The sequence below is a fragment of the Cyanistes caeruleus genome, chromosome 5 (genome assembly GCF_971803275.1).
Source record: "Cyanistes caeruleus chromosome 5, bCyaCae1.hap1.1, whole genome shotgun sequence".
Classification (NCBI taxonomy): Eukaryota; Metazoa; Chordata; class Aves; order Passeriformes; family Paridae; genus Cyanistes; species Cyanistes caeruleus.
In genome coordinates, this window is record NC_141705.1 from 42,776,950 (window position 1) to 42,802,402 (window position 25,453).

Genomic DNA, 25,453 nt, shown 5'->3' on the forward strand with positions numbered 1-25,453 from the left:
TCAAATTTGTTACCACAAACTTAAACTACGTAAGTTTTCTAAAAAGACACCTAGTTTTTCATGTAATTGAAAAGCATTTTCACAAGCTGTACTACATGAATGTGAAAATACGATGCAAATAAAAATATAAGAAGCAAGGCTACAATTTTTTTAAAGGTACAGTAAGCATGGTGCTGCAGGGGGAAGCTGTGGTCACACAGTCATCCTACGCACAGCAGGGAAACTGAGCTGCTCCCCCACGCCCCAGGGGCCACTACCAACCTTTAGGAGGAAATGTTAAAGTCACTAGCCCAAATACCAACACTGAAAAGGTACCTTCAACCCCTAACCACCACCACTATCTCACAGGGGCATCACTCTCTTGTTCTTGTTTTCTATCCCTCCCAGCTGGGAGGTATTACAACCTCCCCCCTCCAAATGTTTCAGCATCATTTGACAAAGCTTGTTCTGGTGCACTAATTCATTGAATCTATGGCATATGTGATGTGTGTTTTTTTCTTTAGACAGGACACAAAATATAGAACCTTATGAAGAACCTCTTAAAAATAGCAATAAAAAAAAAAATGCAGACTATTTTTAATGTTCACTGGCATTTTATTACCTGACAGCACTGTGCATTTTCATCATCATCTCTGCTCTTCAATAGCACAGTCATATAAACATACTCTCAAATGAAGAGCTCTTCTCTTCTAGCTTCCCATACAAAACTGGTTATACTTCAAAGTACATCCCCTCCTGTAGTCAGAAAAAGAAAGGGGAATCCTCCACAGCCAAATCAGTCAGATCATTTCCACTTTTTCACCTAAAGCCAGTGAACCCCCCATGGTGACACCACAGCAGACAGCCTGCAAAATTTCCCTGCCTGCCCCTTTTGAAAAGCGCAGCTTGCTGAGCTCTCCTGTCTTGTGTCACTCGTCACTCTGGGTTGGGGTGTGCAAAATGGAAAGGCAGCTCCATGACTTAGTGACTATTAATAAAAACAAGCATGCTCACGGTGTGTTTGTGACCTACTCCTAAGTACCACTGTGTATTTATAGTTCACTAGATTACATTGTTAGAGAAAACACGCAGATATGAAATAATTTATACCAGAAAATTCAAATTGGCAAAAAAACGACGACAAAAAAAATTGGCATTACCAGGATTAGTAGTTGCAACACTTATCACAGAAACCACCAGGTCCTTACAAAACATCTGGGATCTGTTGAAGCCAATGCACAGCATATGCTCTCAGCCAATTTCTTCTGATGTACAAAATGCTGCAGCGTCCTGCTATTATACAAAACAGAACCATATGAAACACACCCTGCTTCACAGGTTTATTAACAAAATGTCTACCACCAAAGAAACCTCAGGTATGTTATGGCCCTGAATTCCAGCAAGAGGCACCTAAAGTCCACAGGTTAACATTTGCTTCCTTCAGCAGGATAGCTGTGAGGAAAGGAAAAGGAGGAAAATTAGCCGAAAAAACCAGCAGGAAGTCAGCTTTTGATTATTTTATATCCGCTGAAAAAACTATTTGCAATCAAATACAATGTCAAAACTCCACCTCCCCTAGATTCTTGCATTTCCTCCTTTATTTCAAAGCTAGGAAGCTAATCAGAGTTCACCAACTGGAAATGTTCACCTGTGAAAACCAAAGACAAAACATCACTAATGCTATTTTTAGTTTCTTGACAAGCCTCTAACCAGACATCTGCTTCCACTGCAATGAAGGATGCACTTTGCTCCTGCATGCCCCACATAGGGTTTCTCAAGCTGCCCATGAGAAGAAAAGCTCCTCCAGAAATGGTTAAGATCCCTCTGCAGCCGAAAGGTGTATTTAACTGGTCTTGGCCATACATCTCTGGATACTTCTCGCTCTTCAAGATAAGCAAATAAATGTCATGGCCCCACATGGGAACCCACAGAAAGGTCCCACTGAAGCCAGACCGGCTTCTCATAGGCAGATGGGTAGCTGAGGTGGAATGAGGAGCAGGACTGACACACAACACTTTGCCCCTTCTTATGGGAGCATTTGGACACATGGATGGATTTGCATCTGAACCAAGAGCAAGACAAAGCTTGGCAAAGTGCATCCAGCCTCTGAAGAGGCTCCTTCTGTCACTCCATGGCAATAATTTACACTAGAAAAGGAGCAACGTGGCTTTGTAAGGCAGATCTTCAATCACGACAAAATGGAAGATGTAGCTTTTGGCAGGAATATGACAAAAACACAGAGGGAATAAAGAAACTCAAGGTGCTGCCCAAATGAGAGCCAGAAGTAGGTAACACGGATTTGCAGTCACAAAAATGTGACTTTTGTTACAAAGTCACATTTTCAACACCTGATCTTACCCTTCCACAGCTTGAAAGCTGTCAGAGGATAAAGGGAAAATAAAGATGATCTGAGTGTTCGAACCTAGTGTCATTGTCCCCAGTCCAAAGCACGCACCCAGAATGACTTAACCTCCAAGTCAGGCAGCAAGGGAAAGTCACAGACGACACGGGACAACCTGTAGTTTTCCAAGTCCCAAACAAGCTTCCTCAGCTTGGGAACAAAGGCAAAGGTTCTCATCTTAAAATTTGGAAGCGTACACTCTATACAGCTGGGCACTGCCCTGCCCTCCCTGCACAGCAAACGTTTCAGTAATTGTTTCAGGAACAACAAAACACAGCCCATCGCTTCAACGACCAGAAAGCATGAATAATTGTTTTTATTTACAAGGCGAGAAAAAAAATCCAAGCAAGACTGAAAGCATGGGGACCAGGGCAGGGGTGTGTGTTTGTTTTAAAGCCACTACCCGCATCTGCGGGATCAGCCACATTATCCCAGCAACACTGAGAATGCTCACAAAGGCCAGAAATGTCCCCTTTTCAAAAGGGCAGTTTAAACACTGCAGAAACTGGGTCAGCGACAGGCCACAGAAATACCTAAGCAGGCAGCAGGCACCTCGTGAGCTGCAGGCAGCAGGCTTGCAGCAAAGGCCTCGAATAAAAGCCAGAACACACCAAGACAGAAATCAGACAATAGCTATTGAAGAAAGGCAGTTAATAGCAACAAAGCACGTAAAGCACGGGTCAAGGAGTCGGTCAAGTACAGGCCCTTCAGCTCTCTACCCTTCTTCAGTTGCCAGGAATCAAGATTTAGACACAAACCAGAGATGTACATGGCCCACAGCACCAGCAGGCAGGCACAGAAACTGAGCAGGCATGTTAAATCCACCACGCAGCAAGGAACTGCAAAATCCATTCCACAGTGTTACAGGGCTGCACACTTGCTGAGGGCAGCACAGTGCTTCTTGTTCTTACAGTTTCATTAAAAAACAAAAACCAACCAAAAAACAGGAATTACACTATTTTTGCTTATATATGGTGAGTGCATTTACCAGCGCTGTGTTCAGGTCCTTACTGCTGTACATTTATTGACGTGCAGACACCTTAACTTTAAAATGCTAACCCACAACTGCAATCAATAGGACAATGTAATTCAGCACAAAATATAGGCAAAATGTTTTATGTAGGCAAAATCTAAGAGGTGACCTACAATGTCACTAGTGAGGTCTGACTTGCTGACTGCGTAATAGCTGACACCAAATGAGTGTGCAGCAGGACTGCTGCACACATCTCCCAGCCACAGTCAAGAGACTTGATTCTGTTTTGCACAGACCTTTAAAACCATTTGACATGAACGGAGGTGGTGGTTACCCAAGGTGCAAGCACTTATGAATCACTCTTTACTCTCATTGCACTTCCCTTTTGTTATTGTGTATCTTTCCCTTCATTGTTAAGATGGAAATCTGCTGTTGTCCCTTATCAGTTCTGCCAATCACTTGAAATGAGCAAGCTCTCATTTGTTCCCTACCTACCAGTAACCTTGTTCACTTCATGTTTTTATGAGGGCAGAGCTTTTTGCCTTTCTTTGTTCTGCTCACAATCTTTAGCGTTTTTTCACTTGTTACCATACTTTGTCCCTGCCTTTGCCTTTCCGGCAATTACACCCTGTCCTTCCCCTGCTGCCAAATTCTAGCCCGGACATGTTCAGCATCACATCCAAGCAGTTCCCAGAGCACATCCAAGCAGTTCCCAGAGCCATGTGCAACTTGCTGGCTGACCAGCCCCTCTCCCCACAGCTAGGCAACCGTGCATGGATGGTGGCATGCTGTTTCAGCTGAGTTTTGCCCTACCCAACACACTGCTCTGAGCTTTGTAAGAGGCATCAGTCTAAAGAGGAGAGCCCTGTGCACCAAAGAAGATGTGATCTGTAAGCAGCACTCCCAGAAAAAGGCCTGGTGTTGCAGAGTGCCTTTTGTTCTTACAGCAAAAAGTCCAGTGGGACCCAAGGTGCAGTCACAGCCTCTTACCCCAAAGAACACAAACTGATGAGCCCAGAGGGAATGAAAAGGGGAACAAACTGCACTCAGTGCAACCTCACAGTGCAGTTTGCTGCGAGACAAACACTGATAGGCACCTAGCCAGACAGTGGGAACTCAATGAGGGGAAACTAAACCACCCCTCTCCTCCTGCCACATCCCACCGCAAAACCCCACTGGCTCCCTCCACCCAGAGGTTTAATATCAAGACACCGGTGTGATCGTCGCACTGGGCAATGCTCACGTACAGTGACAGCATCACTACTCCAAAATGCTCAGTATTTGTGGCTACTGCATGGTGCAGGAGCTGGCCTGCTATGGCATTATATCACCCAGGATCTGGTGCTCGATGCCCAGACTGCACCAAAACCAAGTGTCCAACTCTGTGCATGATGACAGCCACTTGTCAGTAACTTTATGGTAGAGTTCCAAGGTAAAAAGACAAACCTTTTATATTTTAATTTTGAATCCTTTTAATAATCCTTGCTAGACTGTCCCTACGTTTCAAGCAGAGAGCAAACAACTTTACACAGTAATTTCTGCATTATCTACTGCAAAGGCAACCAAATCTTTCAGGAGGACACCTAGTACCTACAACTATGACATTTTATGCAATGTACCTCTTCATACTCTAAGCAGTAGTCAAGTCCTTACTTTAAACTTTAAAATTACAGTTTTATTTTCTACCAAATGCAACCAACTGTTTTATTAATGAATCACTGTGATTTATCCTCCAAGAAAATTAAGCAACCGTATTGTCAGATAATTCAGTAGAATTCACCTAGTTTAGCTTTTTATCATACAACTCTCTCAGGATTTAGCTGTGTTGTGCAATGACAGCAGCTAACATTAAAGCGTAAATGAAGATGATGGGTTTTAAACGAGGGAAATGTCCCCATGGACCACACCTGTTTATAAAACAGGCAGCCTGGAACAGAGGAGTAATTGACAGCTCTTATATATTCCCACCCAGAAAAGCCTTGAGAACACGGTGCACTTTGGCGCGCTGACACAGGCAGCGAGGAAGTCCGAGAGCCTAAAAAATCCGGTGCACGTGCGATTTCAATTGCTTGTGTAAACTGCACCTCTCGTCCAAGTGCGCTACAGCCATGGAGTTAAAAGGCAGCACAACATGCAGGAACCTCAAGACCTTGGAAGCCATTCAAAGGATCCTCCTCACAAATAATAAAAAAAACAAGCATGCATCTGTTTTTTCTCTCTCCGGTGCTAAACACATCATACTGAGACTGCTGGCTCAGAGTCAAAGAAGGCTCCAAAGTCCCACTTTGTTCCAAGTGTATTCCCAACACACTGCTCCAGCAAATGCCAAGAGATGCCATTAAAGTGCATACACATTTATGAGCGCAATTTTGGTCTTACACGTGGCTGCTGAACCTGTTTCTGTCCTCACTGATAAGAAACAAGTACCTGCAGCTGAAGGACTGCAAGGAGCTGCCTCGTCACCAACCCCACATGCTGCCCACAGAGGAACTCTCTGAAAACCTTCACCAGAAAAAAAAAATACCAGCAGGAAGCAGGATACCAGATGATCTTTTCTTTTTAATTTTGATAATAAACAGAAATCACAGAAATAATTGAAGCAGCTTCACAAGAAAGGCCAGACCTCAGTGCACCAACAAGCTTTAAAAAGTGTTAAGTATTAACATTTGGATTCACTGCTAGACAGCCACTATCAGTTCTGAAAGAAGTGTGCAAGAGTCAACAGCAGCACTTGAAGTGACTCAACACCAGTCCCTAGAGCTCCTAGAAATCTGAGTCTCTTATCACAATTCCCTTCTGGGACCCGCAAAAGCTTTTCAATCAAGCTCTCCATTAATTCAGGAGGGGAAACAGGCTGGAAGAACATGGCAGAATTCAGGGGTCCCAGAGTACAACAAAGAACAGTAAAAAAAGAGAGATTAATAACTTTCTATTAGATCAGATATAAGCATTCACATGATTAAAAACAGCTGGGAAATTCTCCTCAGGAGATAAACGTAAATGTGCTACCAACAAGGCAGATAGTCATCATTTATCTCTATCTACTTTGTAAAGCTGAGACTGCCTATTTAATTCAAAGTTAGCTTTTTATTTTGAGAGGTGCGTATGTATGTAACAAGAGAATTATGCTTCAAAGAAAATAAACAGGATCCAGAGAGAAACATTAAAATAATGAATAGCAATTAAAAAAAAAAAAGGAAAGCAATATATAATGACTTTTATATGCGAAAGAGTTAGCAAAAATCTATGCCAGAACAATTTGGGCTTAAGGTCGCTGTTTTTTCATACACACACGCACACACACTTATGTACATAGATATATTTAAAATCCAGCCTTTTCGAAGTCTTCCCAAGCATTTTGATATGTGTCAAATTATCAAGCTATTGATATACAAGTGTCTCCAAAAGCCAGATCAGTTTCAAATTTTAGTACTGCAAAGGAAGCGAGTTCTTTCATAACGCAAGTGCAGCTATGTTACTGCTTTTCTGTTACCATCACATTGGCAAAAAAGCAGTTTTAGGCTTAATAAATATTGAGCTATTTTCTGCATTTCTTGTATTTCCTTACAGAACATGCTGTTGCAAACAAATATTTCAAACAGAACTTTTTCTTTCTCATAAAATCCAACCCTGAAACACAACAAAACCATGAACCAGTCAAGACAGCTCATGCTTTCAATAGCATTGAACAGGATACACCATCTTAACTTTCTCTTTTTTATTTCCAAGTCTTTACAGCTTCTTCATGTGTCTTCACAAAGTTTCGAAGCTGAAGTTGGCTTTTATCAGGCAGTAACTAAAAGCATTATTTTGCACTCCAAATTTCTTGATTTTGCCATCTGCAGAGTTCTGGTATGCAGGTGGGTCAGATGGTAAACAACCAGCTAGAGCTCTGCAACAGCATCTTGAAACACACATGGGAAGATGAGAACTTAAGTCAAAGTAAGAACAGAGACCTAGTTCTCACCTTCCTCTCAGAAAGTATTTTTTTCTTTCTTCTTTTCCTCATAATTCTGAGAAAAAAAAGCTTCTTCACTGTCTGTGAGAAATTCCCATGTTTGTATAAAGTCCAGTTGTTCTACAGAAAGTAAGGTCTGTTTTGTACACACACACAAAATATCCTGAGTTATCCTTGTCTAATTATATTTCCATTACTATTTATAAAAGTTACTAAGACAAACAAACAAACACACACAAAAACCCAAAAAAATAATTCTCAGCTTCATTTGTACACCACTTTGAGGCCAGGAGGTGGAGAAGAAGATAAGGTGACAACAGCACCAGATTTGCTCTCTATCTTCCTTATCTCAGCTGGCAGCCTGGACATAACATAGAACCATGGACCTCTGAGACAACAAGCAGACACCTGAATTATTCATACTGATCACATGTTTCTCCCAGGTGATTAGCTTGTTTGATAAAAGCAAACCCTTCTACAAATACAAAGCAAATATTTGCAGTGAGTACTCAGAACTCTGCAAAAGAGTTAATACACACTATTGCCACATGCAAGAATAATATTTTATATATACTGCTCCCCTCCCTGAAGTGGACAGGGCCCTTCTGTCCTGATGAAGAAGGGAGTTGGTCATTTTGCAATAACCACCAAAAAGAAAAAATATCTTCCCAAAGCAGATACTGAAGGAAGTGGATAAAGAATGATGTCTAAGACAATCTAAGATGTTTTTTAAAATTTATTATTTATAACCAGTACTAAACTACAAGCAGTGTTGATGTTCTTTTCCTGTTCATCTTTTCACTAACGTTATTATGACAAACACCAAAACTACTGAAAAGGCTCCTTCACCTACTTGCCCACAAGTCATGCACTCAGAGCCACTGCCAGGGCATGAGCAGAGCTTTCCTAGAGCATGTTTCCTCATCAAATAAAAATATGCGAGTCATTTAAAGTTAGGTTTATGTCATCTTTGAGTATCTATGAAGATGTGAGCCAGGTAACAGCTGCACCTATAGCTCTTTATTGCACTGCATTAGATAGATTTCGGGATACTTTATGCTCTGCTAACAATAATCAAACCAGAGTAGTGGGGTTGATCATTCAGAAGCAGACTCTACACAAATCCCTACAAGTGATCAAAATGTTGTTTAAGCTTTCTTCTATTTTGTCACAATTTGCCAATCTGCAACAGTAGAAAAACTGTGAAGCTAAATTCTTACAGGGTGTCAATTTTTCAGACTGCTGAAACGCATCTACAGTTTCAGATGTCTGTTGTTTAACTGTAAAATGTTAACATTACTGCAAATTGAGTCCTTTTATGGGCAACTAAGAAACAGCTATTATGGAGGTGAAAATAATTTATTAATAATAAATGCACAGACCAAAGGCTAAATGCTTTGTGTCTCACTGCCCACAAATCAGAGATTAGCCTGAGATTAACAGACATCTGAAATCCATTACTAGTGTATTAAAATGTAAAAGCATAAGAAGAAAGTTCCTATTCTGAACTACTTATATTACAGAAGCAGCAGGTGCAGGCTAGGGGGACACAAAGTTTACAAATGAACATGGACAAACATGCCATAGCAGATGTTTACTTTTGTTTTTCTTTGGTTTTTTTTCCCCCTCTTCTCTAAACACACAAAATGTGTCCCAACATCCCCTTTTTCAAAACAAGTCAGGTTAAGTTTAACAAGAAAAATGCCCTGTTCCCAAGCAGGCTTGCACAGCTCTCACAGCATGCGACTGGCCTGGCATTAAAAGCTGACCTTCCCCATGTGTTTGCTGAATGCAAACACCAACAGGCTGTGCCACAAGATCTGCCTCCGCAGCCAGTACTGAACCAAACACAATGGGAAATAAGACACCATATGTCCTTGTCCCACCTGCTCAGACCAGGCTTGTCCTGACTCGAAAGGCCATGCATTCCGGGTGGGCTCTGTCCTAAAGCACAGCCTATGAGGAGTTTACCAAGCAACAAAGAAAAAATCCTGCACAACAAATACGCACACGTGTGTGCACCAGCTTGCAACTGTCCACACAGTGCTGCCACCCAAAACCCATGAGCTGTCCCCCAGGCTAGCTATCATCGCAGTGCAAATGCTTTACCCCGCTCCCACCCCACAGCCACGGCCCCAAAGGTGTTACTCCTAACACACAAAACCCCGTCCTGCAGGTGATACAGGGCACCCATCCCACACAACAGGCTGTAGACACTGAGGGAGAACTTCCGTGCACATTTTCAGCTGATGCTGCCAGAGAGCAACAGGGAAACCAAACCAACAATGATCACAATAAATGTTATCCCGGCAATAAAACAAGTTCTTCTAATCCAGAGAATTTGTAGGGCTGCAAAAGGCAGGGGACAGCACCAGGCAACAGAGTGAAAGACATCCTCTTCCTCTGGCAGTAGAGAAACTACAATCATTTCAGGCATGGCCCAGACAGAAGCTTAAAAAAAAATAGTAGAGATGCCATAAGACAGTAAGCAAGATATCTGCAGAAGATACCGAGAACAGAAAGTGAAGAAATTAACGGTGGAAGACAAAGAAAGAACTACATAGGGCACCAAAACGTAAAACATAGTTTACTTGTCCTTTTAAAACAGGTCATTACATGTGAGAAAGTTTCCTCCAGTAGCACATATCCACAAACACAATTTCTCCATATACACTAATCCCTGTGCAAACAATGACCTCACAGCCCCAGCCTGCTATTCTTACCAGTACAGAAACTGCTGTTTCCATAGAAGCCTGTGTGGCTTTTCAAGGCACCGTGAGCCATATGAATGCAGAAGTGCCAATTTGCAACTACCATACCAAGACTGCCTTCATTTCTCAAAGTTGAGTTGTCAGCCACAGAGGAGAAAGTGCATTTTAGGCAGCATGCGAGCTGACACAGTTCAAAGAGTCTCTGGTTCAACCATGAACATCCTCCAGCCTAAGAGGGTGCACAAAAGTGAGAAAAATATACACATTCCAGCAGAGCTCGTTCAGTGCAAAAAGACAAGATTTTCATGATGAGTGGAACTGCAACAGCGAGTCTAAGAGTAATTAAATATGGCCACGCATCACCTTTGAAGTATTTCCATCACGGTCAAGTAGGACCTACACTGAGGACAGAAGTTTGACAGCTCTTTGCAAACAAGTGCAAGACTGTCATTTGCCATTATGTCATGATCACAGGGTCACCTCCTCAGTTTGCTGTACACAGCAGGCCTGGGCAATTTCTCTCATTTATGAAATGTCTAAAAACAATTTAGAAATAAAGAAACAAATAACAGTTGAAACATTTGTTAGCACACAGCACTGCCACACAATGTCCCAGGGGAAAAAAACAAAACATTTTTACTCCCTCTACCATCAGGCAAGCAATGTAATTTTGTAAAAGGAACAGTATTTTGGAAGAAGCAATGCACACAGAGGAAGAGCTGTCCCTAACAGCATCTAATACAAAGTTCAGCAAGGCAAAGTTCATCAGTGAATCAACTGCCACATAAAACAGAGATAAACAATTAAAGTGGCAGGAGTTCAGCCTGCCACCCTAGTTGTGCCTGGCAAAAGCATAAGGAAGAAGAGGAAGAGTAAAACTGATTATTTTGGAAGGAACTATCTGTTTCTTCATCTACAAGAGAACTTCCAATTTAATTGACCTCTTGCAATTCTTTTCAGTAAACTGCTTTTAGTCCAGTTTCACAATATCCTGTGTTCCCTACAGTGTTTCATTAGGGATTTTCACCCATGTGTTACAGGTGGGTGTGTCCATCTCAGTTCTCCTCTTTTACTTCTATGGATTATGTAAAGTAAATTTAATTTCTTTAGGCATCCAGTAAAATTTAAAATTAGTAGTCCCTTGGTGATCTAGACACAGTGGAAGTGGGGCACAACAGCCATGACTTATCAACTAAAAACAAGTTAGCCAATATTGAAGAAGGTTTTAGTGCTAACCACTAAAAACAGGCGCATATTGCAAAAATTGCTATCTTATACAAGTATAGTAATGGACTAAAGGGACTAAAAGTCCTTACAGTAAGGGACTAAAATGCTTTTTCCCAAGAAAGTCAGCTTTTTCTTTTCTATCATGTACATGGATTTTTGATTCTTTTGTAAAACAAAATTTTTTTAAAAACACTAAAATTTAATAAAAGTAGCTTTCACTATTACAAGACCAAGCATATATTCTAGGAGTTTTCATGTAGTTAGACTTACTTTTGGGTTAAGTTTAGTAACAATCTAAATGATCAGTGGTACTCTATACAAGATTAAGTTGAAAATATTAAGACAGCTCCCTTCAGATTGTTTAAGCACTCACTGACACTCTCAGAACTACTTTTCAGCTTTTCATTTTGAAACATTTTCTCAATGGATACTCACTTTGATTTTAATAGAAGACATTTTAAAAATAAATGCAACAAACCTCTTTTTTTTTTAATATTTAGACATTTCTGCTGGCACAAAATCAGTTTTTATTCATTTCAGTAAAAAAAAGCAGAAGGAAAAGAAAATCTGGTTGATTCTAACCTATTTTTCAATCTTTCTTTTCCTTCCTTAGCTACCACCCAAGCAAGCTACCTGGTGCACAGGCACACCACTAGTCCCATGCCACTACTTTCCAATTGAACTGTCAAGAATTATGGCACTAAGACCGAAGGCTTTTTGGAAGGATGAGTCAACTCTGAAGTGTCTTAACACTCCATCTACAGCGCCAGCCCTCATTTGTGCCTCTTGACTGGAGACAAAGTCATGGCCAGGGAGAAATTGCAAAGTACAGCCTCGCAATGAGGAGCAGGCTCATTCTTCATTCTCCCACTGCCACTCTGGATTCTTCCTGAAGCCAATGTTGTAACTACAGCTCTTGAGTATTCCCTAAACCCTCCAGCAATTCTGCAGTCTGTGCGCCTCAGCTGCTTTGCTCTCTTCTCAGGCAGCTAGTAAGCTACTCCCTTGCTGCCTCTACCTTCAATTCCTCCTCCACATCTGGAGCAATATTTCACAGACACGGCAAAAACAACAGGATTAGGAGTAATTCCACCAAGCAATCAGGATAGGTCAAAGTGCTGGGCATCAGCTGTCACTCCCAGGCTGCACTGACACCCTAGCAGGAGCCCACAGGGAGCCAATACCATCTACTGCCCCAAGAGCTCCCGTCCACAGGGTCAAACGCTCTCCAGCGATCAAAGGTTCAGCAGAAATGCCTGACTGAGCCAACTGCATCTCACTCAGAATTTTCCTAGCCGTTGATACCTACCTACTCAAAGCAAAATATGCCCTACCATAGGAAAAGGCTGGAAAATTCCTGGCTAATTTCATTCCATCCTTCTAGTATTTTATGGATTTCCTTTCTCATAGGCAATCACTGTGTATCTCATATTAAGAATATATGTGTCACATCTTGAGTACAGCAGTTTATTCTGGTACAAATGTTCCTTTAAGTGCCAGCTGCAAATCTGCATCCTCAAAGGCCTCTCTGCAGAAGCCCTCAAAACCTAAGTACTATTAATGTCATACAAGTGAAATTCCTTTTTTTTTTCTTTTGTAGCCCAATGACTACTTCCTTGAAGTAGAAAGCTAAAAATTTTGATAGCATCATTTGTGCACATCACCTGACAGTACTGTCTCTATTTGTGCCAGACTTCTGCATTTCACAGAACCAGAGAACATGCTGAGTTGGAAGGAACCCACAAGGATCAAGTCCAACTCCTGCCCCTGCACAGAACCATCCCCAAGAGTCACACCACGTGCCTGACAGCATTGTCCAAATGCTTCTTGAGCTCTGCCAGGCTTGGAGCTGTGACCACTTCCCTGGGGAGCCTGTTCCAGTGCCCAGCAAGAAAAGGTGAAAAACAGTTTTTCTAATATCCAACCTAAACCTCCCAACACAACTTCAGGCCATTCCCCTGGGTGCTGACTCTTTATGCTGCTTCAGCAAGCACCTAAACTTTCAAAATTTACTACTGCCAGTTGTGGTAACCAAAGGATTCACTAGGATGAAGGGGCAAAAGTACAAAAAAAAAAAAAATCCAAAAAACCCCAAAAAACCCCAAAAAAACCAAAAAAACCTCCAAACACAACAACAAAACCTTTTATTGTTAACACCTGTCATTGACTGTAATGAAAGGTGTCTTTTCACTCCTGACTTTCAAACGTAAGGAAAAGTTTTTAAGGAAACTGGAAGCTTTTTAATAGGCTAGTCCAAATACACATGACTTTAATTCTCTCAAAGTCTGTGGCCTGAAGCAGTATTCGAGTGTCTACTGTGCTGTATTTCTTATTTCAGAATCTGAGCCAGAGAGACACAAAACAGCACAAAGCAACCTGTGGAAGCATCCAAGCAATCAGAATAGCAGGAATCATAGGGTGGAAATCAAGGAGATGATAATGATCTCCTCACTTGGGGCAGCTGCAAACCCATGGACCTACAAATCAACCATTTCTCATTCACCTCTGAAACAGCTCTTCACAAAAATTGCTATTTTGACAATTTTGTCTTTTACCTCCACGCAAATTTCTCTATTTGTTAAAGCTAACCCTAAGCAGAAACTGTAAGACCACATCCATCTCCCTGGTGCACTTGCCACAAGAACAGCAAACCAAGAAGACCACCCCAAAAGGAAGATCTTATGATGCACATGCACAGGAAGTCTGCTAGAAAACTGTTAATACTTTACTGCTTTTGTTGTGTTTGGTTTTTTCCAAAGTAGGTTAGCAAGCTCCCAGGGAACCCACTAACCTAGAATTAAAAACTGAATAAAACAATGTTTTGGAAAGAGACTTTCTCCATTATGCCCCAAGACGATGAACCCTCTCTACTTCCCTCATCTCTGGGGAAATTTCTGATTTCTCTATTCCTTTAACTTCTGCTAATACCCCTACATTAAGGTGCTTCGCTTCTAGGGGCTTCACATCCAATTACAGTAGCTTCAGCTGATTTCCCCAGGGCATGCAGTCAGATAATGAGATGAAGGTGCTGCAAGCTTCAGGTTTTGCTGCGACAGGAAAAGGAAATCCCCATGATTTCACCATATAGTAATGTAAGCCAAGGGAATGAAAATTAATCTGGAAATAAACTAATAAATTCTAGTCTTTCCAATGTACCTTTGCTGGCTCTTCCTCATGAAATCTACACTATAACATTCCTTCAATATATAGAGCACACACAGATCTATGTATGTGTTTACCTACAGCAGCAAACCAAAACAGTTTAGAAGATGCACACGAGACAGAATTGGTTTAGGCAAGTTTCCTGAAGCATTTCAGTATAACAATAGAAGGATGTTTCCACCATGCATGTGAAACCACTACAAACTTTACTCCCAAAAAGCAAGTTCATTTCTGAAAATGAATAATTACTAGAAAAAATTTTAAGCACCTGAATGACCTAAAAAAACCTCCAGTCAAATCACTTTTTCCTCTCTGAGTCTCAAGAACTAATTATTTTCAATAATATTTTTATTATTGCCATAGTAGCCACCTCCAGAGAAAAATAGGCAAGTAGAGATTTTTTTTTTTCACCTAAATTATATCTCTCTGCCTACTAAGGAAACAATCAGAAACAATCTTAAAGAACAGCATAAGAGACTGCTTCCTTCTGACTACCTCTCAATAAAGAAAGCATGCAGGCAATAAAGTTACACAGCAAAGATTCTCCACCCAAAACATAATAGCTCCCAGATGAAAAATCAGAAACTTTTTTTTTTTTTTGTGCAGGGAAATGCAGCTTTCAGTAGTTTACACTTCTTTTCACAAGAGGAGGCAGAAAAAAAAAATCCCCTCTGCAGGTAGGAATTGGGGCACTTAGGAAAGCACAAGTAATCAGCACCAGCTGTCAGCAGCCGCAGTAATTCTCACATCCTGTTTCCAAACCATCTTTGTAATTCCCACAGAGATGAGGCACAGGAGCCTCAATGTGATGCTGGGTTCAGATGAGAAGGCTCCCAATGGGACAGAAGGGGAAAAGCCATGTGAAGAAGCCTTGCAGCACAGGACTGACCCATCATAACCATCCCGTTCCCACCCCCCAGGCTTACTCCTTCTGCAAGCTCCCAACAAGGTTTGTGTTTTATCAGATCTATTTGCTCTCAAACCTTAGCTAAAGGCAAAGACTGGAGATAGATGAGAAAAGCATTTGTGGCTAACTGCAGCCATCAGAAAACGGTGCTGTTACACATGTTTATTTTAAGTCTTGTGATCTTTCTGGCTGGCATGGCACTGAAAGCCGTGACCACGTTAACACATACCAAAGGAAGGAAGTGTTTCCCTGGTAGATGTCCAAGCATTTTAACCTGGACGCTCAGAGGAAACAAAATGTGTATTTAAAAAATAATCTGTAATGCTATTTACCCAACTCTTCAAAATACAGGAGGTCTGATATTAACAGAAACAGCAGAGTTGTGGCTACAATTACAAAATATACAACAAAACTTTTTTTTTGTGTGCGTGTGAAAGCAGTGAGAAGCAAATTCATCTTAGAGACAGGATTAAGAGTGATGCAAGAAGGTATTTTGTGCTTGCATACACTGAGCACACATTTTTTGATTTTGCTAATAAATCAATATTAACATTGAGTTGAGAAAATTGTAAGCCACGAGTAAGACAAAACAATTTAACATGCAGGAGAAAACAGTAATTTTGTAGCAGTTTGCCCAATTACGCTTTGGTGTTTCCTAAAGCAAAAACCAAAATGAACTTGAGTCCATTTCAAGGACCTCTTGCTTCCATTTGAGGTTAGCTTACCTTTGCTCTTGCGGATGCTCTTCCACATCCTCCTCCGAATCAGCCTGACAAACAGAGAAGATACCATGTAAGAATCTTAGGACTGGACATACGTACCACTTTTAAGTCAATCACAGATGGATTCTCAGGTGACTTGTTTGCAAAACAAATTCAGAAATCTAAAATTCCTACAACTCCTTTATGAGTCAGGTAAGGTGGTTGATGGATATCCCATTTGAGGTTTCGGCTCATCTGGCAAAAGATAAATGATGACTTAACTTGGCTACTCTGCTGCTTCTTCCCAAATGCTGACTGAACAGACTCATTTTCTATTTATGCAAATGCATCTATACAAAATCCACTCACAAACAGAATTTTTACCCAAAGCAATCCATTGCCCTCCAACTAGAGGAAGACTATTTTCCTCCACTTTCAAATTTTCTGCCCCACCAGTAAATTTCAATAGCTAGTATCTGAAGAAATAGGATGCAGAATGCCTTGGAATGCAGATCACCTGTCAATCCCAAAAGCAAAGGCAAAGTATCACGTTCCAATTGGCACGGTGAGGTCCCAAACCCAGATCCTACCATTGATTAGCAGCACACACAGAAAGCAGAGAGAGCAGCAGCTCTGAACACATCATCTTAGCTCAGCTGCTGCACTCAGGTAATTTTCAAGACATGCAGCTGCACTGTGTCAGCTTGCAGTTCACCACAAACCACTTTGAGCTGTCTACAGAAATGAACTCAAGTGTTGGTTCAATGAGCTCCCTGCAGGAAATCCATTTAAAACAAGGAGGTAGTGACTCTGAACTGGCCCAGATCTCCAGGAAAGCTTTAGGTATAACTAAAAATGAAGTGTGTTACAGTCACTCAACCCCTGCTGATGAAACCAGGGACAACTTTAGGGAGATTAACATTTTTCAGGAGGAGGTCACAGTCATCCTGCCAGGAACAGCTGGTGAGTTTTCCCAGCTTCTCCTTCTGCAGGTGATGGTTCTACAAGACACGAACTACAGACCTTAGCAATGAAAAGGTAAGGGGGGAAAAATCTTTTTAAATTAAAAGACTGTACTTTCCACCACCCCTCCTACATGTTTCCCACGTAAGCATACCAAAGAACAGGCCCCAAGCCACCAGTTTTGACTTACATACTGGAAAAAAAAACCACCTGTAAACACTAAACATTTTTCAAGTGGCTTCAGATGCTTACAGAGATCAGGCAGCCCTACCTGCCTACTGAATGGGACAGGCAGCAGGATTTCTGAAGACCTGAGCTTCTCGATGTTAGGAAAAATGGCAACCACTATGGCAGCAAATATGATTAAAGTTAACATTAATACTAATAATTAACATTATCGTGTCTAAAATAATGACCTTATGGCTAATATTAATACAGATCTTGCCAAAAGCTACCAGAGGCATCTGAACTTCCATCTTTTGTTGCAAGCAGCTCCTACAAGGGAAGCAGCACAGCCTCCACCATAACATAACCAAATCTGGAACAAGACTGACAGGGAAGTACAAGTTAATTTGAGGACTTGACAATCTTTCTGTACGCCTGCCCAGAAGTTGGAGACACCATGTAATTGTCCAGGATCTGCAGTACACCACAAAGCTCTTCAGCACAGATCTACCTAGAGGTCCCAGCACCCAACCTCCATGAAGACCCAGTCATGTCCTCTAGAGACCTTGCTAAGTCTTGCTGTTAGACCCCAACAGGATGGCATGATACAAATCCATCATGTTTTCCAGCTTCTCCGAGCTGTTTCTGTACTTCTAGGACCTCAGTATGATACCAAGCAGAACCAGAGGACTCCATGCATCTTCTCCAGAAACAGCTCCTCTGCCACAGCCAGACAGCATGCTATCCTCATTTTAAATGGCTTAGTTCCTCCTTTAAATGGCTTAGCATCTGCCAGGCATCAGAACCCTGGGTCTGTGTCATTACACTGTGCTCACCCTTAACACTAGCCACCTTACCATTTCTCCTCTTCACTTTTCACCAAGCAGCAATGAAGCAAACTTCCCAATCTACAGTGCAGCCACGGCACATCTCAATTGTGCAAGGAAAAACAAAAATTTAAAAATCACTCTCACACACAGACCTCCCTGTCCAGCTTTCTCCTATCTTGACTCCTCTGTGTGCTCCAGGCTACTTGTGCATGCAGATTTACACTGAGGATTTACAAAAAAAAAAAAAAAAAAAAAAAAAAAAAAGAAAGAAAGAAAGGAAAAAGAAAGAAAGAACTAGCATTCTCAAACTACAGGACTACAGTGGGAAGGAACACCTCCTGAAAGTTAAAATGCAGTTCCCAGCAGGCTACCTATGAAAAGAAAAAAAATCCCCTTCCTCCAAACATTATCCTGAAAATGCGGCAGGTGCTTATCTTGTGTTGGAAAGCCCTTGAAAGCGCCCCTCTTGTGTCACACAAGTCTCAAGAGCCTGAGCTGACAGCTACTGCATAATCTGCATGGCCAACCAGCCCCAAGTCCTATCAGCACCATCCAGAAGCTCAGCTGGGAGTCTGGAGAAGCCTTTTAACAGCCCAAAGAGGAACACAATTCCCAGCCCAAGTCTGTCTCAAATTGTGTGTCTTCAGACAAACCCTGCTTTGAAGTAGGTGACTCTGTACATTTAATTTGGGCACAGCTGATGGGATGGTTAATGACACACTGCCGTGCCGCGTATCTCCGATGAATATACGTAAGATCAAGGTCTTCATTGGCTTTCGAAACCAGTAGAACAATTAACCTTATTAGCCCCTGAGCTGCACTGAAGAACAGAAACTGAAGACAAGCTGCTACTACTTGGGAGAAGGGAAAAAAATAAAATATTTCAGACGCGAGCAGAGCCTTATAAGTGAAAACTAAGGCAGCAGCTCTGTATTTGTCCAGTGCCTATAATAACCATGATACAGTAAACACTGTGGTATCTTTCTGTAAAACTCAAGCACCTGAAACACTGTCACAGTAAAGTGAAACAAGTTACTGTAATCTCCTTAGTATCTGCAAGCAAATTGAAACATTCACTAGCTGCTCCTCTAAGGAAACATCTGGCTCATCTCCTAGATGAGACACAGGAACAGCAGAAAACCCATCACATCATTTATACACTGCACTGACATCAAAATTAAGTTGGGTTTACACTGATTTTGATGACTTACTGTCATTTTCAGTTGTGATAAGAAGAACTACAAGTTAACCTTCATTATGTAGTTATGTCAAGTAGTCAAGGTAGTTCTTCCTTCCAAACTGAAGGGGCAGAAGAGAAAGTGCTCTGCAGGTACCCAACCCACCTGCCTGTGCCTTCAGATGCTCCCAGTAACCACCTACATGGTTTTTGACTGACAGAAACAGGCAACTATGACCCTCTGACACCTCTTTTAAGCAGTGTAGGCCATGAACAACAATTGTCATTTATGTTTCTTTCATACACTTGTGCGAACAGCTGGCCTGATACCCTTCCTGTGCTTTTCCTTGTACTCTTTCCTTTTCAGCAAAAATAAAACATAACTAACTGCCTTTCAGATTGGCACTGAAGTGCTACAACCTGGCTGTCAATATTTGGAGCTTTTTCAGCCTTCAGTGGTGAATGGCTTGGGTGTCAAGTCTTACATAAAGGAGCTTTTCTCCCAAGCATTTTATTTAAGTAAGTATTAACAAGTTGCAAACAAACACACAAAACCACAAAATTATAAGGGGTCTATGAAAACCACAACTGCTCTAATCAAGTCTCTCACATTCAAGATTTTCCACGTCAAAATCCCACTGGTTTTCAAAGAAAAATCCAGCTGCCCAAATGCCAGGGACATTTGGTATAAAAAGGAGGTTAAGGGCAAGGTGAGCAAGGTCAGTGGGTGCTCCGTGGTTACCCCACACTTCACACCACCTTCACCAAGAAAGAAGAGATGGGCACGAGGGAATACAGCCACCACATCCGACTGGGAAGACCAGCTGGTCTCAGAGCTAAAAAGGGAATCCAGGAAGAAACACTGAAATGCTGGAGGAAGCAGCAGACCAGTGGAAGCCAGTCAGCTGGCGAGATACAGCCAGCTCCCCCTCATCCCCGGCGCAGGAGCCCACGCACACCCTCACCAACTGCAGCGCTCCGGGCACCCCTCGGGATCGGCTGCGGAGCGAGAGCAGTAGGTGAGCCATCCCCAAACAGCTCTGCAGCTTCAGAGGAAGCCAGAATCCAAAGCCCACAAGTGCTACAGGGGAGGGGAAAAAAGGAAAAGCACAAATATGTGTAAGAGGGAAGCTGGGAGGGGGCACATGAGAAGCACAAACAATGAAAGGGAAGCAAGAGGAAACAGAAGGTAGAACAACCAAGCGGGGTGGAGGCGCGGGGGCCCTGGGCGGCTGCGCTCCAGCATGCAAATTCATGCAGTTCACGTAGACAAAGCGATGCTGTGAAAGGCCCAGAAAGCAACTACAAATATTAAAACGCTTTGTTTCCCCTCCCTCGCCCCTTAACGCGATGTCTTTATTCGCTACATGCTCCTGGAACAAAAGCATGTGCAGGCAGCCGGATGGCTGAATGGGTTACCAATCCACCCAACTTTCATCCTCAAATTCTGCAGGCAGCAAGGAATGCTCAAAACTGCTCTGTCACAGGCAGGCAGTTGATGATGCATGAAAAATAAGATAATAGTGTAAAGCCATGACAGAAAGAGAAAAACATCCATCAGACAGCATTGGTAACCCGCCAGAAACAGGCTAAAGGCCTGGCAGACAGGGCAACCTAATCCATTTTCCTGCTGAGAGCAGTGGGAGGGAGGTGCTTTGGCAGAGGACTGTGCACAACTCCTTCCCTGGATTTTTCACTTGTGCAGGTGAAATCCTCACTGGTGCCACACTCCCTCCAAAAAGAAGCAGGAAAAACAAAATCAAGGGGCCAGAACAATCCTATTCCCAAAGTCTTCATATCAAGACCCATCTCCAAACACTGGAATGAAGCAACTCTTGGATATTCCCTGCCAAACAACATTTATTATCGACTCAAAAGCAAGGAAGTTCTTCCTGTTACACCCTCACCATCACATCACACTGCTGGGATACATGAACACTGGGCAACAACCCTCATCAAGGGTTTAACCAAGAAAGTCTATTCTTGCAAGACCAAGAGCATGGAAAACATCCTTGTAGCAGCAGTAGGTCAGACCATTTTTTTTAAGTGAAACATGATCAACAAGCAATAAATCTCTTTCAAGTTTAAGCATCTCTCTAACAAAGGGCAGTCAGAAATTAACACATGTAGCAACTTTCTAGATCCCAGGAACTGATGCTGGTGTTTCCACTGGTGCCCCTCACCAACCCAGCAGTCACCCAGGAGTGCAACATGCTGACATGCCTTCAGGACCTCACAAACACAGCAGAGGATCGTGGCTGGATGGGCCACCCTCGACTCTTTGGGCATCCAGGAAAGAGCCATGACCAGCCACCAGAGGCCAGTGCCACCACTCCACAAAAGAGGTTTGAAAGGGTCCCTCACCATATCCGCAGGGATTTAGGGAAGCCGCTTTTCCTCCTCACCACAACAAATGGAAAAGGTGGTTTCAAATGTGGCCACAGGGCCCAAGCCCAACAGGAGCTGGGTAAAGCCCAAGTTTACACGGAAACAGAAGAGCAAGGGTCGGGCCTGTAACTGACTTTTGGTCTTAAAACCCATTTGAGGAACCCAGGTCCTTTTGTTCAGCTTAAGTAGTCACTGATGCATCAGATACTGCTGCAGTCCTCAAGCTCAGAAGGGAAAACCATGCAAACCAATCAATGAACCACTAATACCCAGGAGACCAGCTCACCTGACTTTTAACCTCCAAAATCAGCAAGCCTATTGTGATTTACTTCTCACTCTGTCACAGCTGAAGCCAGAAGACTTCTTTCTTTCCTGCATACCTAACATAGCCTCTAAGGAAATGATGGAGGAACAGCAGGCTCAGCTTCATCTTCACTGCTGCAAGAATGGAGCAAGAACATGTGCTCAACTACGCCAAATTCATGGGTCATTCATGCCTGGTTTTTCTTTAGCCAAGCTAAAGCTTATTTTTATGAGGATGCTCAAGAACAAAGTGTTTTCCAAGAGGATCTAATCTCCTCAGGAAGTAAACATCACGTCATCATCACTCAATTGCAGCTTCGCTATGAGAAGCAACTATAAACAACTACATTACACAGTTCTACATCTAATGCATCTTAATATCTTCAATGTAAAGAACGCAGATGCGAAAGGCTGATCTCAAGCACCTCTGCACAGTGACCCTACATCTTTCCTTAGCTACTACCACATCTGCAACAGGCAAAATCTCAATGTACAATACAACAAATATATCTTACAAAATTATCTGGACATACAATAGATAATACTTTCATTACACCACAGTACAAAATGCTGGGTCCTGGTAAGCAGCATCAATTGTTAGCTAGCTAAGAAACAGCACTTCTGCTGTTTTTCCTTACATTAATGGGTGTCAATGGCCGAGCACTAAACAGAGAATGATATATGGGCTTGAGACAAATAAATTACCTGCTTTTGCCCCTCGTATAAGATGATCTCCCTAAGGACTGCTTCTTCCCGTTTATGAGCCTGGTGCCTTGAAGTCTAGAAGGCCGAGCTCAACATATGGCAGAGTCCGTCAGTGCGAGTTAAATGATTGCCTCAAATGCCATAAACTCCAGACCCTGCTTCCAGCGCCCCTCCTCACTCACCAGCCCCGCCGGGCAGTGGACCATATTGGTTTCTCTCACCAACACAGAATTTATCAAACCTTGTTACTGCCTAATAAAAGCTGCTAAAAAAGACCAAAAAAAAAAAAAAAAAATGCGCTAGAACAAGAGGAACGGCACCATAAATGATGTGTCATTTGAGGGGGGGGAAAATGGCTTCACCTGAGTAGGCCTTAGATATAAATATATGCATATTCACGACAGGCACGTCTAATGCGTTCCGACCACAAATGCACCGGTTAAAAAAAAAAAAAAAAAAAAAAAAAAGGGGGCGGGGGGGTGTGTGGGAGGAAAACCCCAAACAGAAAATAAATGAAGCCGAACAACCACGCCGCTGGTGTAGGCTGGGGGGCCGCGGGGACGGGGCTGCACCGTGACAGCAGCGGGCGAGGCCGCCCCCGCCCCGCGCCCGCCGCCCGGGCCCCAGCGCACCCGCACGGCCCCGCAGCGCCCCCCGACCCCTCCGCCGCCCCCGCCCCCCGCGCCCCCTCACCTGGGCGGGCAGCAGCAGCTCCCCCTCCTCGGCTTGCCACAGCTCCACCACGCCGGGGATGGGCTCGATGGCTGCGGGGGCAGAGAGAGAGAGAAAGCGCGGATGGGCAGGGGGCTCTCCGCGCCGGGGCGGGCCGGCACAGACGCGTGGCCCGGCGGGCACCGCGGGGCCGGGAGGAAGGGAACTGGAGCGGGGGGGAGAGGGGAGCCGCGTCCCGGCTCCCTTTGTGTCCCCGGGCTGCCACCGCGGCAGCCGCCCGAGGGACGGCGGCGGGGGCGGCGGCTCCGCTCTAAAGCCCGGAGCGGGCAGCGCCGGCACCCCCGCCCCGCCTCGCCCCGCCGGTGCCCTCACCTTGTCCCTGCGCCTCCCCGGGGCGAAAGCAGGGCAGGAGGACGTGGAAGACGCCGAGCAGGAGGTTCATGGCCGCGGCCGCGCGGCAGTAGCCGCCGTGCTGCGGGAAGCGCAGCCCCGCCATGCCGAGCCGCGCCGCGCCGAGCTGCGGCTGAGGCGGGGCGGGCTGAGGCGGGGGCGGCCCCGCGGACACCGGCACCGCCCCCGCCCGCAGCGCGGCTGCGCCCGCCCCGCCCCGCCCCGCCCCGCCCCGCCCCGCCCCGCCGTGCCCGCCCCAGCCGCGCACATGGCCCCGCTGCGCCCGCCCGAGCCCGGCACGGTGCTCCCCAAGGCGGGAGGGAGGGGGGGAATGGGCGAGTCGGTGTTGTGAGCTCGGCTGTGCGGCCGGACCGCGGGCTGCCCGCCCTTACGCCCGTGTGGGATGTCACCGCGCCGGGCCCGAGGCTCCCCGGTGATTTTTAGAAACAAAACGTGAAAAGTGCGAAGGGAAGAAATGGGGCTGCCGCGTGAAGGGGGAGGGGAGAGCGCAGCGGGGAAAGCGGGGAGTGTCGCAGCGGGGGGAGACAATCGAGGTCCCAGCGATCTGGTGGTCCTACTGCAGATCCCACAGGATCGTTAGGGCCGGAAGGGATCTCTGGACACCATCCAGATCCGACCCCCTGCCAAGGCAGGGTCATCGCGAGCAGGTGACACAGGCACTCCTCCAGATGGGTTTTGAAGGTCTCTAGAGAGGGGTGACTCCCCGATCTCCCTCCTCCAGTTCCACCAGTCTGGTTAATTTGCCTCAGTATTCCTTGACTGCTTGGCAGCGCTGTATGTTGAGGGTCGCTGCTGCTGTTCAGGTGCCTTTCAGTCTTAAGCAACTCTTCAGGTGCCCGTTGGATCTGTCAGGGAATTACATGGTGTTTGTAAAACAGAAGTGCAGAACACAGCCCAGAGATAGTTGTGAGGGTCGCACGGTTTTAACATGTATCTCACATACCCTTCTAATTGCATTTTAAAGTGCTTTTTTAAAAGTCCCTTCTGCTTATGAAAAAAAAAAAAAAAAAGTAGCAAGCGCCCCCTCAAATGCTTAAATTACAAGAAAAAACAGTTGTTAAACTAGTTCTGCAAACCTCGAGGAGAAAAATAAAGTGAATACTCTGCTAACAAGGTCTGCACAGCCCCCAGATTGCATCTGGTTCTCCCCTTACCAATCGCACATAGTAACTCACATAAACACTGGCAGCATGGGACTTGGTCAGCAAAGACTCATAAATAAAGCCAAAGAAACAACAAAAACCATTTTTACCCCGAATCGAGACAACACACGAGGACATTTGGGACCTTGGTCCCCAGCGGCAGTGGGTCACTTACACAATGCCCTTTCTGCTAAGCACTTGGAAAAGCTTTTCCCACCCGGAGGCCATTCAGGTTTGACTGGAGGTGGAGGTGGGTCTCCACAAAAGAGGTGCTAACTTTCTTCCTAAAGGAGAAGATTTTGGCACTCAGTGTTGCACAACCGCTAAAGTAATGCAATGCAGCCTTGTCTCCTGTCGGCATCCTCCTCTTTCTGTCTTCTCTCTTTTTCCTGCTCCTTAATGGTTAGACGGGTCTTGTTTTCCATGCTGTCCGTCTGTGTCTTTAATCTCATTGCCTGGGTTTTCCCACACATGGGCAGAGGAACACTGTGGCACCTCTCCACCTGTGCCCCAGAGAACCCCAGGGCTTGCAGAGAAACACAGCCTTCCAAAATAGGAAGGGTTGGATGTTCCTCTGTCGATAAACAAGTCTCTACGCTTGGACAGACACTTGAATACGTGCTTTAGAGAAAAGAGAGTTACAATGGCGAAAACTTTACATGACAACCCCACCCAGGA

At 44.1% G+C, this 25,453-nt stretch overlaps 1 protein-coding gene across 8 annotated transcripts in view; it reads right to left on the reverse strand.

Annotated features, from left to right (window-relative positions):
- TMEM131L (transmembrane 131 like) overlaps positions 1 to 23,785 on the reverse strand; it is a 79,390-nt gene extending 55,605 nt beyond the window's left edge. For 3 of the 8 annotated variants that reach the window (XM_086891314.1, XM_086891312.1, XM_086891310.1), the window contains exons 1-3: positions 23,595 to 23,785; positions 23,244 to 23,314; positions 16,044 to 16,087 (exon numbers count right to left, since the gene is read on the reverse strand). In XM_086891314.1, coding sequence (XP_086747440.1) covers positions 16,044 to 16,087; positions 23,244 to 23,314; positions 23,595 to 23,718 — 239 coding nt within the window. In that variant the 5' untranslated portion in view covers positions 23,719 to 23,785. Of the gene's footprint in view, positions 1 to 16,043; positions 16,088 to 22,550; positions 22,846 to 22,912; positions 22,979 to 23,243; positions 23,315 to 23,594 lie in introns of those variants that run through there. The other 5 variants (XM_086891313.1, XM_086891311.1, XM_086891315.1 and 2 more) reach the window with 4 other exon arrangements.
- Positions 23,786 to 25,453: the final 1,668 nt, after the last annotated feature.